At 44.8% G+C, this 20,122-nt stretch overlaps 3 protein-coding genes across 3 annotated transcripts; 2 read left to right on the forward strand and 1 right to left on the reverse strand.

The window, feature by feature from the left end:
* The first annotated feature begins 125 nt into the window (after nucleotides 1–125).
* LOC104532878 (keratin-associated protein 10-4-like) lies at nucleotides 126–2,548 on the forward strand. Its single transcript, XM_029087524.1, has 3 exons — nucleotides 126–704; nucleotides 869–1,035; nucleotides 1,216–2,548. The coding sequence occupies exons 1-3, from the start codon at nucleotides 126–128 to the stop codon at nucleotides 2,546–2,548; spliced, it is 2,079 nt and encodes a 692-aa protein (XP_028943357.1).
* A 7,222-nt stretch (nucleotides 2,549–9,770) lies between these two features.
* Nucleotides 9,771–10,385, forward strand: LOC104532879 (proline-rich protein 9). Its single transcript, XM_010178196.1, has one exon. It carries the CDS (start codon nucleotides 9,771–9,773, stop codon nucleotides 10,383–10,385), a length of 615 nt encoding a protein of 204 aa, XP_010176498.1.
* Nucleotides 10,386–18,329: 7,944 nt separating this feature from the next.
* On the reverse strand, nucleotides 18,330–19,328 carry LOC104532880 (keratinocyte proline-rich protein). Its single transcript, XM_010178197.1, has one exon. The coding sequence runs from the start codon at nucleotides 19,326–19,328 to the stop codon at nucleotides 18,330–18,332; it is 999 nt and encodes a 332-aa protein (XP_010176499.1).
* Nucleotides 19,329–20,122: the final 794 nt, after the last annotated feature.

A 20,122-nucleotide genomic window follows, 5' to 3' on the forward strand; every position in this document is an offset into this window, starting at 1 on the left:
ATATTACAAATATAAAAAATATTTAAAATAGAAAATATAAATATAAAAAATAGCCTGGAGAAAGCTGAATATTTTTCACAAAGCCTATTCCTTTCCTGCTTTCAGACATTCCCCTTCCCTCAAAGATGCAAGGCCAAAATGATTGTCAACTGAGACAGTTCTGCCTTCCACCTCCCACCGTCCTGGTGAAGAGTTTTCCCGTGAGAGAATGTCTGGATCCCTGTGGCACCGTCTGTAACATCCAGTGCTTACCTCCACGTGTGGATCCCTGCTGCTGCTCTGGGATCCCTCGAGGTACCACCACTTACGTGAACCTGGGTAACCTTGGTGCGACACAGATTGCCAGATTGCTGGATCCGTGCTACCTTGGGCTCACCACGTGTGTGCCTCAGTGCTGTCAGGAAGAGACCCAATGTACCACCACGTGTGCGGACCCGTGTTGTGGCAAAGTGACCGAGTGCTCCACCAAATGTGAAGATCGGTGCTGTGAGGAAGTGACCAAGTGTACCACCACCAGATGTGTGGATCCGTGTTGTGAGGAAGTGAGAAAGTGTACCACGAAGTGTGTGGAGCCCTGTTGCAAGGAAGTGACCAGGTGCACCACCAGATGTGTAGATCCATGCTGCAAAGAAGTGACCAAGTGCACCACCACCAGATGTGTAGATCCATGCTGTGAGGAAGTGAGAAAGTGCACCACTAGATGTGTAGATCCATGCTGTGGACCTGTGACCAGATGTGCCACCACATGCTTTGATCCATGTTGTGGAGAAGTGATCAAACGCACCACCAGGTGCATAGATCCATGCTGTGGAGGTGTCATCAGATACACCTCTAAATGTGTGGATCCATGCTGTGGAGCTGTGACCAGATGTACCCATGCTGTGAGGAAGTGACCAAGTGTACCACGAAGTGTGTGGAGCCCTGCTGCAAGGAAGTGACCAGGTGCACCACCAGATGTGTAGATCCATGCTGCAAAGAAGTGACCAAGTGCACCACCACCAGATGTGTAGATCCATGCTGTGAGGAAGTGAGAAAGTGCACCACTAGATGTGTAGATCCATGCTGTGGACCTGTGACCAGATGTGCCACCACATGCTTTGATCCATGTTGTGGAGAAGTGATCAAACGCACCACCAGGTGCATAGATCCATGCTGTGGAGGTGTCATCAGATACACCTCTAAATGTGTGGATCCATGCTGTGGAGCTGTGACCAGATGTACCACCAGATGCATAGATCCATGCTGTGGAGGTGTCACCAGATACACCACTAAATGTGTGGATCCATGCTGTGACCAAGTGACCAAGTGCACCACCAGGTGTGTGGATCCATGCTGCGACCAAGTGACCAAGTGCATCACCAGGTGTGTGGATCCATGCTGCGACCAAGTGACCAAGTGCACCACCAGGTGTGTGGATCCATGCTGCGACCAAGTGACCAAGTGCACCACCAGGTGTGTGGATCCATGCTGCGACCAAGTGACCAAGTGCACCACCAGGTGTGTGGATCCATGCTGCGACCAAGTGACCAAGTGCACCACCAGGTGTGTGGATCCATGCTGCGACCAAGTGACCAAGTGCACCACCAGGTGTGTGGATCCATGCTGCGACCAAGTGACCAAGTGCACCACCAGGTGTGTGGATCCATGCTGCGACCAAGTGACCAAGTGCACCACCAGGTGTGTGGATCCATGCTGCGACCAAGTGACCAAGTGCACCACCAGGTGTGTGGATCCATGCTGTGACCAAGTGACCAAGTGCACCACCAGGTGTGTGGATCCATGCTGCAGAGAGGTGGCCAAGTGCATCACCAGGTGTGTAGATCCATGCTGTAGAGAAGTGATCACCAGATATGTGGATCCATGCTGTGGAGGGGTGAGGAAATGTGCCATCAGATATGTGAATCCATGCTGTGGATATGTAACCAGATGCACTACATGTGTGGATCCATGCTGTGGGCAACTGACCAAGTGCACCACCAGATGTGTGGATCCCTGCTGCAAGGAAGTGACCAGATGTGTAGATCCATGCTGTGGAGGTGTGAGTGAATGTACCACCACGTGTGTGGATCAGTGTTGTCAGGAAGTGACCAAGTGCACCACCACGTGCGTAGATCCCTGCTGCCAAGATGTGACCAAGTGCACCACCACATGTGTGGATCCCTGCTGCCAAGAAGTGACCAAGTGTGTGGATCCCTGCTGCCAAGATGTGACCAAATGCACCACCACGTGTGTGGATCCCTGTTGCCAAGATGTGACCAAGTGTGTGGATCCCTGTTGCCAAGATGTGACCAAGTGTGTGGATCCCTGTTGCCAAGATGTGACCAAGTGCGTGGATCCCTGCTGTCAAGAAGTGACCAAGTGCACCACCACGTGTGTAGATCCCTGCTGTGAGGGTGTTCAGGCTGTTACCAAGTGTGTGGATTCCTGTCCCACCTCCTGTGTGACACAAGCCACCCCACAGTGCGTGGGTGTATGTTCTCCTCCCTGTGGCCAGCGCTACTCCATCTCCTGTGCAGATGTCTGCTGTCGTAAATGCGTGGCTCCTTGAGGGGCTACACGTGGGGGCTCCTGTGGTGGCAGCTGCGAGGGGACCCCCCCACCCCATTCTGCAGAGACTCTTTGATGTCTCCAAAATCTAAGGAATGAAAATGGTTTGCAGATCCCTGAACCTACCAACGTCTTCCTCACATCTTTGCTTTCCTAGTGTCCTTCCTGTCCCAGGAAGAGTCAATCCTCGAGCAGTTCTCCTTATGTTCTGCATAATTTCTGCTGTGTTCACCTCAAGAACGTCACTTTTCCTTGTAACTTGTAACCAATCGATATTGTGCCCCCGGGAATATTGCCCGGGAGAGAGAGTCTACAATTCTTCTTTGCACTGATATGGATGGAGGAACTTCCTCGTTTGTTCTTTCCTGCCATCTTCTCCTTTTCTTGTATGAAGCAATTAAAAAACAAAAAAAAAGTGATCTTGACATCAGCTGTCTGCAGGTGTTTCCTTCACCTTTGCGTTCCCCCAGACTCACACTTTCTCCTTTTCATTTCTTCTGTAGAGTGGCAGGGCCCGCCCTAAACATGGGAAGGTCTAAGGCAATAGCTGGAGACCTGGGACCTTCTCTGGGATCATAGAATCCTAGACTGGTTTGGGTTGGAAGGGACCTTAAAGATCATCTAGTTCCATGAGCCAGCAGCAGGGACACCTTCCACTAGACCAGGTTGCTCAAAGCCTCATCCAACCTGGCCTTGAACGCTTCCAGGGAGGAGCAGACACAGCTTCTCTGGGCAACCTGGGCCAGTGTCTCACCACCCTCACAGTGAAGAACTTCTTCCTAATCTCAATCTACTCTCATCCAGTTTATAACCATTTCTCCTTGTTCTGTCACTCCCTGCCCTTGGCCAAAGTCCCTCCCCAGCCTTCCTGGAGCCCCTTCAGGTACTGGGAGGCCACTAGAAGGTCTCCCCGGAGCCTTCTCTTCTCCAGGCTGAACAGCCCCAACCCTCAGCCTGTCCTCATAGCAGAGCTGCTCCAGCCCTTGGATCATCCTTGTGGCCTCTGGACTGGGTCCAGTAGGTCTATATTCCAGATCATTACTGGGAGAGAGGATGAGGAAGCACCTCTATCCTATAGTTTTGTAAAAGCTTTGAAAACCCAACCATGTGCTGAAGTGCTCCTCTAAAGCTGGAGGAGCTCAGGGGCAGCTGTGTCTGCATCCTGCAGGCTGAAATTAAATGTCCCATGACAAGCAGTGGGTAAACGAGCCACTAACGAGGGGAAGATGAGCAGGTCTGGGAGATTGTGCCTCGTGACTTTGTCACCCATGTGTAAGAGGTTCTATCTCAGCTTTTTGCAACTGAGTTCTATTTCCTTGTCTCTGGTGGCAATTGGGTGAGTCTCATCAGTTAAGGAGATGACACAGATTCCCCCACCACTGAATTCTGCAGAAATGTTGTCAGTATTAGCGAGGTGGATGATTTTTCTTGGATGGTTTTGGTAACCCTCCATGAATATCTGCTAAGATGATCCCAATGCTTCCTCCTTAGCACCACATTTGTTTGAAAATTGCTCACCCAGGAGTAAAGAACATCCTTGGGGACTCAAAGTCACCCAAGGGGTTGTGCTCTGCAGGTTTCCAGAGCAGAGATGGTGCAGAGTGGGATTGGGTTTAGCAGCAACTGCAGAAGGGAGGAGAGATGGAGAAGCAGAGTTGGGGGGAAGCCAGCCCAGCTGCTGAAACAGCAGATGTAGGCGCAGCTTCGTCTCCAAGCACCCACTGTCTCCTTCTTTAAAGATGCCCCAGGTCACATGGCTGGTTGACTAACCTACAATTATCACTGTCTCACTTTTTCTAGTAGATGAGTCTGACCAACAGTGGGACATGATAAATCAGACCCAACGGATGTGGCAGTGCACGTGGGTTGGGGAGATCCGGCCTCACACAAATCGTTCCACCTTCACAGCCCTTCTGGTTGTGTCCTCCTCTCATTATTCCACCTTCATACCTCTTCTTGTTGTGTCCTCTTCTCATCATTTCACCTTCATAGCTCTTCTTGTTGTGTCCTCCTCTCATCATTCCACCTTCATAGCTCTTCTGGTTGTGTCTTCCTCTTTCAGTAGGTCGTGGCAGACCTTGGCTTTTGCCACAATATCTGGACTTCGGTGAGTGCTTTAAGCATGACCTAAGCACAAATGCTACAGAATGGAAATTCCAAATCATTAGAGGCTTCCTAATCACCTCTGTGGAGATCTGTTTTGACTCCAAAACTCCTTCAAAACTCATGAAAAGGTTCTGTGCAAGCAACCATTTCCTTTACTCCTGCTCCTAAATCAAATGGCAGGATCTTCTGGGGAAATAAGAAACTGCAGGTGGAGAAAATGGCATTCAGATAATTTTTTTCTCATCAATTCTTATTTCTGTAACATCCTTCTGATGGCACGATGCTTGCATTCTATTTAATCCTTCATATCAACTTAGAAATTCAGATTTTAAAAGGCCGACACCATTAGCAGAGAGCAGACTCTTCATTTCTAGGTGAACATCACAAGATTGTGCCGTAGGAAGAGAAACAAAGATCTTTCCTTCCTGAACACCTGAATGTTTGTACTACATCTGTGAAACTGTTAGAACAGTTAGGGAACAAAATTGCTCTTCAGCATAAGCAAATATTGGAGACCCACAGTTCTTGTTCTGTCAGGCAATGTGCTCCGAGCTCTAAAAATGTGTTCCTCAAAGATCAGGCCACAGTTTTATTTATTTAATATAAAAAAAATCCTAAGGAAAGCTAGATTCCCCTTGTAAAATATTGGGAAATCAAAGCAACTATCTGCAATAATCAGAAGACAAAAATTAAAAGAGATAAGGGTTGGTTGGTTTTTTATTTAATTACCACAGCTAGTTCCTCTTTTTCACCTTTAATTGCATTCAGATGCTCACTTATCATTCTTCACTGAGCACTCACCTTCCTGAGTAAACAGGAAAAGAGACAGATAGTGCCGTCTTGGGGTTCCTCTCAAGCCTAGAAGTAATGATCTAATTACTTAATCAAATTGTCCTTAGGGCATGGAGTAGACAAGCCACTTGTTTTCATGTGAGGCTAATTGCATTCTGTACTCAACCTCCTGGTATCTCAGCTATGTGATGATTTCCAAAGCTGAAGTGATGGATCAGCAACCTCCAAACCAAACCCCACCAAGAAGCAACCCTTGGTGTTGGATCACATCTTCACACCTTCCCTAAGTGTTGTGGTAGGGAATGATGAGAGGGGAAAGTTGGGTGTAATGAAGCCTCCAACTTTAATATTTAATTGTGACAAAATGCAGGAGATTAGGGCTCGGAGGACCATGCTGAGAATATGAGGAGAATCCTTGATCTCTGTGAAAATGCTTTGCTCACCAAAACGTGGGTCATGTACTATATGGGATGCTACACATAAGGAAAACAAAATCCCTGATGCCAATGAGTGCAGGATGCCACAGAGGAAAAAAAATCTCACTTAGGAAGCTTTTAGGTAAAGCAAAGAACGTAAAGAAATTCAGAAGTGTCGTATTTTTAAAGCAAAGTGTTAATCAGTTTATGAAATAACCAGTTTTTCTAGCAGAAATTCAGTTGAACAGCCCACAATGGTGCGTATTCAAACATCTGTACAGGGAAAAAACTCAATTTGAGATGTTTCCATCAAAAAATCATGTCATCTGCACATCCTGAAGTTCTATATTCACGTGAACAATCATGACTCTGTGACCATGCGGTGTCTCAGGTCTGCAGGCAAATTTTCAAGCTGTAAGCAAATGGCCCCAACCTTGATGTCCCTCCATCTTTGGTAGGTCTTTTGGTGGTGAAACATGAAATCTTGGATTATTTGAAACCAAAAAGTGTGCCCATATTCTTTTTTATTGACTTTTTAGGAAATATTCTCCTGAGCACCAGGTGCTAAGGAGACTTCTCTTCTGCAGCACTAGATAAACCTCTGGGTAGGGGAGTTTATAATCTCCTGGGCTCCAGGAATCTCTTCTGATTCAGCTTTTCACTGTCCTGCTCTTTTTATCGAAGCACTACCCATCACATCAGCCTCTGGTTCTGCAGGAGACCTTAACACATGTTAATTAAATAAGATTCCAGAAGTGTCAGATTTCGGAAATCACTTCTTTTCAGTTTTTTTTGCCAAAGCAGGGTGGCCACGAAAGGATGTTGCTGTGGGGTCCTGACTCACGGACGTTAATGTGACCAGTCAAATGACTGAATTGCTCATAAATATAGTAGAGATCCACAAATAAGTGTCAATTAAGAATAATAATCCAGCCCTCAGATGTTCCCACATATGACAAAGGCAGATCAATTTATATCTCCTAAAATGTCTATTTCTCTTAGAAGTCATTACCATTTCTTGCTAATCAAATATAACAACAGGGTAATACCATAACCCACTATAGAAATGGAGACGTAGGACCGGTCCTCAACATTGGTTTCCGAGGTGAGCCTGGAGCTCTAGGGAAGCGTGAAGAACTGTACAAACCGGATTATGAGAAACTCCTCAACAAGATAAGTGTTGGAGCCTGTTGCTATGAGGGCATCTAAAAATACTGGAGGATAATTGCTTGCTGAGCATCACCCAGCAGGGTTAGGTCTAGGAGGAGAAGATGGGGAGAGATCAATCTCTCAAAATATTAGACGCCTAAATCTGAGCTTGTTGCTCTCTGTTCATTTTACAATCTGCAAGGTCTATTTGATGCAGACATGGGAGTTTCTCCTCACCCTGACGCAGATGTCTAAGACAAGCAAACCACACTGTACAAGTCCCTATTGAATTTCTTCCTATCATCTATAAAAGCCACCAGTGCAGCAGTATGGGTCTTGAGGGGACAAGTGAGTCTCTCCAGCAAAGGAAGAGAAGCAGAAAGACTAAATGAACCATGAGGTGCTTCTAGGAGGATGTCAAGAGCAATGCAAATCCATCCACTCACATGGGTTTAGGACAGGAATCCCAGTTTCCCCATGCAAACACTAGAAAGGAACCAGTGCCAATACCAGCAACTCTCCAGTGGGACTCCTGGTTTCCAGTGTAAACAGGATGCACTGCTTGTGCTCAATGAGTTGGTTGGTTTTTGGGGATTGGGTTTTGTTGGTTTTTTTTTTTTTGCCCATTTAGCATTTGTGTAAGTGATCTCATTGAGGAATTTGGTCACCTAAATGTAGTCTGATGATCACATTCCACATCCGTGATTGGAATATCTCAGAGAAATAAAGATTTTCCATACTGTGGAGCTAATTGAGATCTCATGATCAACGAAAGGCTTCAATATGCTAATATGGAGTCCTGGGCCTAAATTCCATGGAAACTAAAGATTTTTACACTGCTCTGGCAGTGAAAAATACCTTTAAAATCAATGTCCCTTTACTTTCCCCTGAATGGCGTGAAGAAATCCTCAAGGTAACTTGGAGTTGTGTCCCCATTGGCATTGTCAAGCATGAACATTGTTGATAGAAGGTGAAGAGGAATGGGTTGGGTGTATTGAATGGTTAAAATATATTAGAGAAACAGTTTGTGGAAGCGCTGTAGGATTAGTTGTTTCTTACCATGAGAATGAGGACAAGCTATTTCTCATCGTAAATGAGATCAATTGCTCGTTTTCCCTAATAATAGCAATCCTTTCTCACTGCATTGAAAAAGAAAAACCACCCAAGGTATCATTCAGATGTTTATGGAAATAAGGAGATGAAAATATCCAAGCGTCGTATTAAATCTTTTTTTGAAGAGCAATTAATCTGATGCTTGATATTTTTAATTACTGTGTCATTCCTGTTGGGAACCACCTGACTCTGGTATTAGGTGGAAGCGGAATTTGCTCAAGCTCACATGCTTTTCCTGGAAGAGGGTTTCCATCAAAAATTAGGATGTAAACAAATATGTAAAGCATGTCTAGGTGGAGCCTATTCAGGTAGTTAGTGGTCAGGTGTCCATACCCCTGGGCTCCCTTGTTTCCGGAGATGACGCCATGCAACCCATATAAAAAGGTTTGCATTTTGATGCTCACACCAGTTTATTTGGCTTCTCCCTCACTCATCTGCATTGGTGAACTGGTAAGTCTTGGATTTATCAGGGAATAATGCGATGGTTGTTGTTACTTGGTTATTCTGGTTAAGAAAATGTGTTACTGATTACAGGAGAGCTTTGCTTCTAGTGTTTCTATTCCAGGATTTGGACTGGAATGACGGAGAGGATGTTTGACTCTTATTTAGAGTTTGTTCTTCCTTAAGTAGCTTGCAAATGTCCTGTCACCTCTTCAGAAACTGACTGCCTCTTCTCCTTCATATTCTATCTTTGTTAATTTTTTCCATACCTCATTAAGCCTGGAAATTAAATAAATTAGTGGATGCTGCAGAGTAAGTTTGGGGACTTCAAAAGAGTTGGGTGGGAAGAAGCATTATTTGGAAGAAGGAAGCTGCAGAATACCTGAGGGCAAAGCTGCAGGAGACATCTGGGAGAAGTCAAGATGAGGAAATGAATTGGAAACAGGAGCTGCAACCTCTGGGCCAACTCTTCTTTTATGAAAGGATGAGCCTATTAATTTTGATAGGACTCTAATGACGATAGGTAGCTGGAAGATTTGGGATAGAGTGTGAATTTGTGGTCTTTGGGCTTTATCCTCAGGCGTTAGCAGCAGCTCAACATCTACACAAAGGGAGATGCGCTCTGGGGTGTGAGTGAGGAACTGAAGAACTGATAAGCAAAAGATGGAACCTCTGCTGATTTAATTAAGAAAATAAGGAAATGAGCTATTTTCACGTTATGGCCTCTACAAAGTTTAACTGTGTGCAGTTCTATAAAATTCAGGGTTTATGGCTCTAGTCTTCCTGACAGTGATGTTTGCAGGTTCCCAAGGAAGGAAGGAATAATCTGGCAGCGTTAGTTGCGTATGTCTGAATCCAGAAATCATTCACACAGGCAATTTTTTTCTAACAATTCTTTTCTCAGTCCACCAGCTCACTGCTATCTATGTTTTAAGAGCTCATGTTGTGAATTTTAGCTCAAGGTAGATCATTCAAACAGGTTGCCCAGAGAAGTAGTGGAGGCTTCATCCTTGGAGATATTCAAGGTCAGATTGGATGGAGCTCTGAGCAACCTGCTCTAGTAAAGATGTCCCTGCTGACTGCAGCGGGGTTGGACTAGATGATCTTTGAAGGTCCCTTCCAACCCAAACCATTCTCTGATTCCATGATTCTATGATTCTATCTCTTCTTATCTTTGTCTTTAGCTTTACCAGCACCTTCACAAGGATGTCTTACTACGAGCAGCGCAAACAGCCCTGCGTGCCCCCTCCCGTTTGTGCACAGAAAGGCACCAAGTGCGTGGAGCCCTGCCAGCAGGTTTGCGTGGATCCCTGCAGCAACATCTGTGTGAAGCCCTGCCCCACGCCCTGCGTGGAGGTTTGCCCAACGCCCTGTGCCACCCAATGCACCACGACTTGTACCACCCAATGCGTGGATCCTTGTGCCACCCAGTGCACCACGACTTGTACCACTCAGTGCGTGGAGCCCTGTAGCACCCAGTGCGTGGAGGTCTGTCCCCCTAAGTGCATCGATGTCTGCGTGAAGCCGTGTCCTACTCAATGCACAACCCAGTGTGTCACCGAGTGCGTGGAGGTCTGTCCCCCTAAGTGCATCGATGTCTGTGTAAAGCCGTGTCCTACTCAATGCCCAACCCAGTGTGTTACCAAGTGCGTGGAGCCCTGTGTCACCCAGTGCACCACCAAGTGCGTAGAGCCCTGCGTCACCAAGTGCACCACCAAGTGCGTGGAGCCCTGCCAAGCCCCCTGCGTGGAGGTGTGCACCACCAAGTGCGTTGAGTCTTGCGAGACGGTGTGTCTGGAACCGTGCTCTCGCCGATGCTGATCACTTCAACGCATGAGCTTTGCATGCAGCTCTGGTGCATTGCAATAACCATCAGCTCATGAGGATCCATGGAATGAAAAACAAGGTTACAGACCCACCTGCGACGTACCGAGACATCTCCTGACCTGCTTACCCCAAATGCTCTCTTTGTCTTGGAAAATATTTCCAAGATGTTTCCAGCCTGTATTTTTGCTTCCCATGATATTTCTGCTACTGCTATCTCAGCACCTTTTGCTTGTTAACTGCAGTTGGCCAACATTATACTGCTGGGCGTCTTGGGAAGTTATTTAGCAATGGCTGAACTGGAAGCAGTTGATGTTGGAAGATATGTCCCCTTCTGTTCTTTAATTCTCATCTTGTCTTTTCATATATGTCCTCTTTTAATATCTATGTGCAGCAATAAAAATTGACCATTGATGGCATCATGTGTCTTTTGTCTTGCTTTCATCTCCTCGTTTCCATGTTTTTGGATCCAAGAACCTCTTCCTTTGGTTTAGCTTCTAAAAGCTGTTATGGTTGTGGAGGACTTGTTCCTGCAATGGTGCAGTGTTGTAAACAGAGACAGCATGCATGAGAGCATGGATCAATGTCTTCTAATACCATAAACAAAGCATCAGCCAGTCAATACTTTCCTGACAGCTATAAAAAAGAAAATTAAAAGAAGTAGCTTTGTCCTACTTGAAAACAATGATAGAAATTTAATTTTCACCTTTATTAATGATAGAATTTTGATCTTTATATCTCTAGATTTTGGAGGCAAATCTTAGAAACTTTTAAAAGGGAAATTGAAGTGCAAGAAAGCCCCAAATCTAAGAAAGAAGAAATTGAAATGTTCCTGCTAAGATTTTAATTATTTCTTATAAACGTTCTGATGAAGATGAAAATGTTGTTGTTTTTTTTAATGAATTCTTCCCATGATCCTCACTGACTCAATATAGGAAGTAGGGCATTTGGCTTCGGGAGATGAATCTTTTTGTGGTTCAGGAACAGGTCCAAGCCCTGCAAGACTGCAAATTTTGTTCCCAGGTTTACTGCAGATACTTTGAGTGGCTTTGGGCAGGTCTCACTCTTGTTATCTATCCATTCCCCATCTGCAACAAGGAGAAGTCACATCCCTGACTGATTGAGCGGTTGGCACTTCAGGTTCATTAACGTCTGGCAGGTACAATCGTGCTTTAATTCACTTATAAATGCATCATCTGCTTTATTTGGTGTCATAATTTTGAAATTGAAGGAGGCCCATGCTCTGGAGAGATGTTTTAGACATTTAAATGTTGAGTTTCAAGGATAATGCTCCCATTGTCTGCCATACTGGGCATGTGACTTGCTTACCTCTCTCTCCGTGATGGCCACACAATTTCCATGTCTGGGATGTAGAGAATTGCTATCCACGTACCATATCATTACAGCAAGGGTGGAGAACATCTAATCTAGCAAAGAAAAGAGTTATATTTAGGTGTGTGTAAACACTGTTACCAAATCAAGCTTTTAATGAAACCTTGTGTGCAGGTCTAAAGAGTTTGATAGTAGATTCCTTTTTGTCTTCTATCTGTCAACACCAAAAGGTGACACCAACGAACAGGAATCATGATGGGCAAAACACGTCTCAGTAAGGCAAACAAATTCAACACCTGAACACACCTTTCAGTTCAGAGAGACAAAGCAGGGGTAGGTGGACCAGATATCCAACAGCAGGAAAATGGAGGGGGGAGACGAGGAACGTCCACCTCTAATTCTTACTCTTGAATCCAAATCTTTGGGGACTCAACGATGAACTTTGCCTCGTTAATAACTGCTTGCAGGTGTAGCATCAGTGCCCACATTCAGGCACGGAAAAAGTCTTAGTCAGGAGGTCATATGCAACAACTAATGAGATCCATCCCATAAGTTAGTCACCTCTGACTGATTTCCAAGCACCTTCATCCACCTCTATCAGCTGTGTTAGTCATTTAACATCTTTTTCTTCCCTCCCTCTCTACTGTGAGCGTAGTAATTGTAATTGGGAGCAGGCAGCTCTGAGAACCCCAGAGGAAGTGGCAGAAAAGACCTGTTGGGTTGTGCTCATCGTGCTTCCTGCACCTGTAGGAAAAGGTGTTGCAAAAGCCCTGACTCACTGCTCTCCTATGCACCTGTGGTTAGTTCTGAGCATTGCTAAGATTCTCCTGGATATTTACAACAAATTAGTGACATTTGGTCCATATCAGCCTCAGGGTCATTAAAACCCCTCGTAAATCAAGCATGAATGATAGATATTAAGATATGGAGATGATGTTCTTTCCATTAGCACCTTCTGCTCTCCTATACCCAGTAGAAACCATGTCCATCATCTCTTCATGTATCACACATCCGTAGTAGAGACTGGGCTGTAATTCATAGGGTTGAATATGACCCCCAGAGGGCAAAGCATTGAGGAATACTCAAGGGAAACTGGAACTAACTTTTCCATTAGAGCTAAAGACAAGGTTTCAGTTGAAACATTTACTCTTTTCCTTCCTTGGAAGAATTTCAAAGGGATCAGCATTTTTCTGAAACATGGATGATCCCCAAACCTCAAGAAATTCCACCACAACTTCAGCAAGCCAAACCCAGTGTTTGTAATAAAATAAAATAAAATAAAATAAATTCTAGTTGTTTCAGGGAAAAACTACGTGAAAGAACAAGGAAAAATAAGGGGAAAACTTTCTAATTTCTTGGCAATATGAAATGTTTAATTCCCCTTTTGGGGAAAGGAAATAATGAAGGACACAAGCTGCCAAACACAGACCTGCTGCCCTTCCCAGGAGCTGGGATGCAGCACACAGATCTCCCCCACTCCACTCAGATTTCTGCCAGCTGGAGATCTGTCCTGGTGATCACAGACAAAACTGTCAGCAAACACCTAAACTTTATCCAAACATGTTCTGCTAACTCCAGAGTGGATCTGAGCCATCTCTCAAATCTGACTTCAGTTGTGGGATCATTGCCCAGGGTCGGGACAAGATGAATTATTAATAAATTAGCCAGTTATTACCAGATTGGGTGTGCCTTGTATTAAAAACAACAAATCCCCCGCACCTGAAAGAGGAGGTATCTCTCACAGACCTTGACTGAAGTCCAGGTGTATGGAGGTGTCAGTGGAGCAAGTTCTGGTTGTGAAAGATTCTGGTCATCAAGTTAATCTGTTGTCATCAGCTCCCGGGGGCTGACTTCTGAAAGCGTATAAAAGCCTCCCATTGAGGAGCCTTATTAATCTGCGTAGCTTCTTCTTCTTGTCCTCCAACAGCAGGAGATACCAGGTGAGTCCTTCTATGTGTATTTAGCCATAGAGGTGGGGGTTTTTGGTGTCTTCTTCTTGGGAGACAGGGGAAATTTTCTTTATTTTGTTTCTCTAGTAGCAGTTTCAGATCTTCTCCCTGGTAGTTTCACCTCCATGCAGGTGAAAACCATATTATGTTATTTTAAGACTTTCTGAGGCTTCAGACAGTGGCTTACTGATTCTTTGGACCAGCAAACCCTTGCCAACCCTCATCTTTTTTCCAACTGATAAGAAGCCTTGTAGATAACCATTGGGTAGCAAATATTAGCTACCAAAGGATGGCATCTACCAGCAGCTTGGTGAGCAACCATAGGCTGATCACTGCAGTCTCCTGGATCTCCAGGGGTCTGAGTTTCATTTTTTTTTTAATATATATATATATATATAAAATCATCTCCTCACTGAGCAGGAGGACAGTCCACCTTCATTTAACAGCCAGAGACCTGGCTCCTGCTCTCAGGTTTTCAATGACCTAAAAGTAGAGATGTGGCTGTTGCTAGAAGGGATTTTTATGAAATAATTTCTTCATCAAAACCCTTTGCAATACTCAAACGTCACCAGCTTTCTCCTCCTCTTTGCCTAGTTTAAAATATTGCTCTGAGGTTCTCCTTGACCTCAACACGCTTCTTAGTCTGTCATAGTTGGAAAGCTCAAAAAAATAGTCACCAGAGGGGGAAGAAGGAAAACCCCTCTCATTGTGTCTCTTCTCTCCACCTCTGTAACCACTTGGATCACAACTTTGTTAGGATGGTGCTTGCCTCTTTTATTTATTTATGCTTAGACACTGGCATGCCCTGAGACCTCAGCAGAGTTGCTGATCTCCATGGAGGTTAACTGGGACAGGAGCCCAGAAAAGCAATATGGGAGCAGCTACAGCAAACTGGTGTCACCAACACAAATTTGGTCTGAACAGCAGCATCCTCAGGGATTTCCAAGTAGTTTTGGTGTCTGGTTTTGTTGGTAGAATTAACTTTTAAAGGCTCTTCACTGGTGGCTCTTGATGTCAAAGCTGAAGAACTGACTGAAACTGTAATATCCAGAGAGGAGATGTGTGTAGGGCTTCAAATAACTGAAATGGCACCTTGGTTTTCTTTCCAGGCTTAGCAAAGATGTCTTCCCACCAGCAGAAACAGCAGCAGCAAATACCTTCAAAATGCCAGGAAAAATGTCCTGCAAAGAGTGTGGAGCAATGCCAAGCTCCAAAAGGGCAAGTCAAGTGTCCTGTGAAGAGCATCCCCCAGCAGCAACAGCAGCAGCAATGCCCAAAGCAGAAGTAGCACTAAGAGCCATGGTCACCAAGTGCCATGGAAGATGCAAATGCTTATTTCCAAGCTCTCCTTCTGTCTGTTGACTCTGCTGGAGTAGTGAAAAATTTGCAGCACTCCTCCTTTGCTTGCAAGCAGAAATTACTTTACAAAGAGATGTGATTCATTAACTTTGATTTATTCATCCTCTACTGTTAAAAAAAAAAAAATAAATCTTGTGGGGCCATTTTCTTCTGATCTTTAATTTGGAACACGCTACAATAAAATGATAATTATCTCATTATTTGCTTCCTGATTTTTTTTTTTTTCTTATTCATCCTCTACTGTTAAAAAAAAAAAATAAATAAATCTTGTGGGGCCATTTTCTTCTGATCTTTAATTTGGAACATGCTACAATAAAATGATAATTATCTCATTATTTGCTTCCTGATTTTTTTTTTTTTCACTTTCCTAGTGTCATTCAATCTCTTTTGCTTTCTTTTATTAGCCAAGGAATTACCTTTTGATGTACCCTTGTGTATAAGGCACACTTACACAGGGATCCATCCACACTTGCCTTCCAGATTTCCCAAGAAATTATTTGTCCACATTTTTATTTTGGAAAAGAAACAGATTCCCCAAACCTCCAGCTGTTAATATGATGGTTAAATAGTCCAGAAATGTGAAATTACTTGAGCAAACAGGAGATGAAATTATCCCAATTTCTAGAAAAACCCATTAAAATTCAGGATCCTTTGGGGCAGAGCTGCTGCCTCGGTGTCAAAACTGGGTCAGGATCAATGTGCTTCCCATCTCAGAGTGATCCTGAAAGTTGTTTTCATCCTGAACTGGAGCAAACTGGGGAAAAAAAAAATCTTGTTTCATGCAAGATACAATGTTCTGAAGTATATTCTTGTGGGTCTATCAAAACAATTAATTGTGGTTTTATAGTCTCAACTATAACTGCTGAGAGGGAAAAATAGTCTTTGGAAGTTTTTAACTCTGAAAGGAAAGTTTTTGCTTGCTCAGGACGAATAGTTTGTGTTTTAAAAGGATCCAAAAGAAGATTGAGAACGTTTTGGTTTCTCCCCATGACATACTGGTTTGGCGAATTGATTTCCAGTCAGCTGTACAGTAGAGAAGGCAAATTCTAAATCCAGAAACTGTTGAGTGATCTGATATTGGTTCCTGGCAGACAGGTGTAAGCTTGCTCTGCATACCAGGAGCTACGTGGCTCGGTGTGATTCTGTGATCAGATGATGAGGTTGGAGGAATCTAACACCCATCTAACAGGCACAGGGCCAACCTGGTGAGATTACATCTCTCCTGGCTCATCTGAAGTGTGGGAAAAACTCGTTTGTGGTGTGCTTGCAACCTGCCTCATAGACCTGCCCATGTGTTATGTCTGCTGAAGGTCATGGAGTGGCTGTGAATGTGGTTAAATTGGGCAGATGGACCATGGGGACAGCTCGGTATGTGCTGTGCTCTGGAAGGAGGTGCCTTGCTGAGTGGTGTTTTAGTGCAATTAGTGTTTCACTGCCATCAGGCAACCCATGGACTGAGACAGATACAGGAAAGAGGGACATGGGTGAAGCTGACAACTTGGGATAATGTTTTGGAAAGGCTCATATTGACTTGTACTTAGAGGTTTTAGGCACCTCAGGAGAAAAAGGATCTAAAGCTCCTGGAGAGTGTCCAGAGGAGGGACACAACATTGGGGAAGGGTTTAGGGGAGAAACTGTATGAGGAGAGGCTGAAGTCACTTGGTTTGTTCAGCCTGGAGAAGAGGAGACTGAGAGGAGATCTCATGGGGGTCTAGAATTTCCTCCCGAGGGGCAGAGGAGGGGCAGGTGCTGATCTCTTCTCTCTGGCCACCAACAAATGCCAGGAGCAGAGGAAATGGCAGGAAGATGTGGCAGGGGAGGGTGAGGTTGGCCATGAGGAGACGGTTCTTGAGGCAGAGGGTGGTGGAGCCCTGGAACAGGCTCCCCAGGGAGGTGCTCATGGCACCAAGCCTGACAAGACTCCAGCAGCATTTGGCCAAGGCCCTGAGGGACATGGTGTGAATGTTGGGATTGTCCTGTGCAGGGACAGGAGTTGGACTCCATCATCCCTTCCAACTCACAACATTCGATGATTTTATGATATAGTTGGACTTGATGATCTTAAAGGTCTTTTCCAATCACTATGATTCTACAGCTCCTGCAGTTCTCTAACCTGGAGAGCAGCAGTGAACCCCAGGTCCCCTGTGAGCCCCTGAAATTCTGAGTCCTGATTCACCCATCTCTGAGCCTGAAAAATGACTGACTCTTGCAAGCTGAGCCTCCTTTTCATCTTTTTAAACAGCAGCTAGTAAAACTCTCCACGACTTGGTATTCAAAGTCATTTTTATTGTCGATTTTCACAGTGAAATAAATCCTGGATACAATATCAGCCTAAAATAATTAGAGATAAGTACCAAACACATACGCAACAAGGCTGTGTGGTGAAACATGTTCCAGGGTGTAATTCAAACAGCACTGTGGATGCTTCCTCCTTTATCCTGTCTACCAGATGGAAGCCACGCCTGAGGTTAATCTATTTCAAAACATGTCTGGATTGGATTTCATTATCTCTATATTTTTTTCCATCAGCTGTTCTTTTACACATCCTGGAAAATCCAAGGTGAGCTCTCTGAGGAAAGTGCTGATTACTACCAAGTCAGCTAAGCAGATTGTTAAAAGGTGATGGCTCTTTGGTTCAAAAAAATTAATAATAATAAAAAATCTTTCTATTTCCTTGAACCCAATGGATTTTTAATTTTTTTTTAATTGCATAAAATATTCAGTGCTACAGATTGATGATACAGAACCCCTGAGCAGCAGGTTCTACATAAACCTCAAATCTTACTATTAATAGGCCAAAAAACCCCTTAAATGCAAAGTGGGAGATGGCTTACAGGGAGGAAAACATGAAAACCAGGAGGCAACATATGAGTCTGGAGGATGAGCTCTAAGGTTCTCTAACTGCATTTGGGTTCAATTTGCATATTTGATTTAATGAAGCTTGACTCGTGCGTGCCATCATGCTCTTTGGTCTCTCTCTCTCTGGGCTTTTAAAAGCCAGTGGGATGCTTGGGAGAGGGTAGAAATTCAGGCTGCTGGGAAAGCTGAACGCACATGCCTATGACATCGCTTGAAGCCTTGTTATCTAGTGACTGTCCCGACGTGTCGGTGAGAGGACGGATGTTAGTAGAGGACAACGTTAGCGTTAGCTGGGGTTGGGGAGTTGGAAGCTTCTGAGCAGACATTCTGCAGCAAATAAAAGAGTGTTGGGAAAATGACCTCTGGTTGTGAGACATTGAGGTCTTGGTTTGCAATCTTCTTCTTCTTCTTCTTCTTCTTCTCTCTTGTCAGTTGGAAGTTATTACTTCTGCGCTGGTGGCCACTGGATGGACTGTTTCACCTGCTGCTGCTCGATGGGAGGACACTTCTCTGGAAGGGAGGACTTCTCTGGCTCAGGGCAAGGAGTAGGGATCTCCTTGCACTCCTGCTTCTCTTGAGGGCATGGGGTGGGCGCAGGGATCTCCTTGCACTCTTGCTTCTCTTGGGGACATGGTGTAGGTTCAGGGGATGGGACAGGGATGGGCACAGGGATCTCCTTGCACTGCTGCTTCTCCTGAGAACACGGTGCAGGTTCAGGGCATGGAACAGGGATTTGGACAGGGGTCTCCTTGCACTGCTGTTTTTCTTGGGCACATGGTGTAGGTTCAGGGGATGGGACAGGAATTTGGACAGGGGTCTCCTTACACTCCTGCTTCTCTGGAGGGCATGAGGTGAGCACAGGTATCTCCTTGCACTCCTGCTTCTCCTGGGGGCATTGTGCAGGTTCAGGGGATGCAACAGGGATGGGCACAGGGATCTCCTTGCATTGCTGCTTCTCTTGGGGACATTCTGCAGCCTCTGAGAAGGTAGTAGGAACTGGCAAAGGAATCTCCTTACACTCTTGCTTCTCCAGCACACTTGCAGTTGGTTCAGAGCAGGAAACAGGGTCTGGCACAGGCAGCTCTTTGCACTCTGCTTTCTCTTCAGGGCATGATACAGTTGGGAAAGTTGGTGGTAACTTGCATTGCTGTTGTTGCTGTTGCTCCTGGGGTGGACACTCGGGTATAACAACCTCTGATGTTTCTCCCTTGCCTGGTTCCACCACCGGTGTTGGCAATGGCACTGTTTTTTCTGGGCATTTTGCCACCACTTCTGGGACTGGTTCTGGGCAAGGTGTTGGGTCTTGGACTTCAGATTGTTGCTGTGGACATTGGACTGGCTCAGTGCATGGCACAGGCTCTTGGCTTTCCTTTGAAACGGTTTTGCTGAGGCCAGGTGGGAGGGTGATTTCCTGCTTGATTTGCACTTGATTCAAAGACATCTTTGAAGGTAAGAGGATTATCTGAAAGAAATATCAGAGTGTTATCGTGTCTGCTAAATGGACTGCACTGGGAGAAGGGTGAAACCATTATAAGAAACATGAATCAGCTGCAAGAGTACAATTCTCTTAGTTTGCCCTTAGTTTCCCAAGGCAGGTTGGCTCTGAAAGGATTATGATTTGCTCTATTTTTTTTTCATCCTGCCTTTTAGCTCCTGCTCTGACTCTTGTCTTATCTTGAACCTCCTTTCTGTTCAGGGACAGCCCTGTCAGGTCTAACCTGAGGTAGAGCCACTCCTTTGAATTTGGAGCTGATTTGCACTTCAGAGTTCTTCCTCCTGTTGCTTAGCTCTTCCCAGGGTGTTAACTCCCTTTCATTTCTCTCCTTGGGAATTGATGAGAGGAGCTGGCAAATAACAGATCTGCTGGTTTGATAGCGGTTTCAGAAAGTCAAAATAATAATAATTAAAAAAAAAACCCAAAAGAATGCTGAAGATAAACATTTTAAAATGCTTGGTGCATCGAAAAATAGGAAAAATAGAAATCTGGGCCCAACAGGATATTTTATGTTGACAAAACTGAAATACTTAATTTAATTTTGCCCTGTTTAAAATGATATCCCAATTTGACTTGGAATTAGAAACTTGAGGAGCTAGAGGCTCAAGGTAGACCTCACCAGGATATTTCTGTAGTATTAGGAGTCTTTACAGTAACAATAAGCCAAACTCCTCCTCTTGCTCTGGTTTCACTCTGGCCTCGTTGATGATGAAATGGATTGAGGTTACCTGTGGCTTTGT

The sequence above is a fragment of the Antrostomus carolinensis genome, unplaced genomic scaffold (genome assembly GCF_000700745.2).
Source record: "Antrostomus carolinensis isolate BGI_N321 unplaced genomic scaffold, ASM70074v2 scaffold5901, whole genome shotgun sequence".
NCBI classification, from domain to species: Eukaryota; Metazoa; Chordata; class Aves; order Caprimulgiformes; family Caprimulgidae; genus Antrostomus; species Antrostomus carolinensis.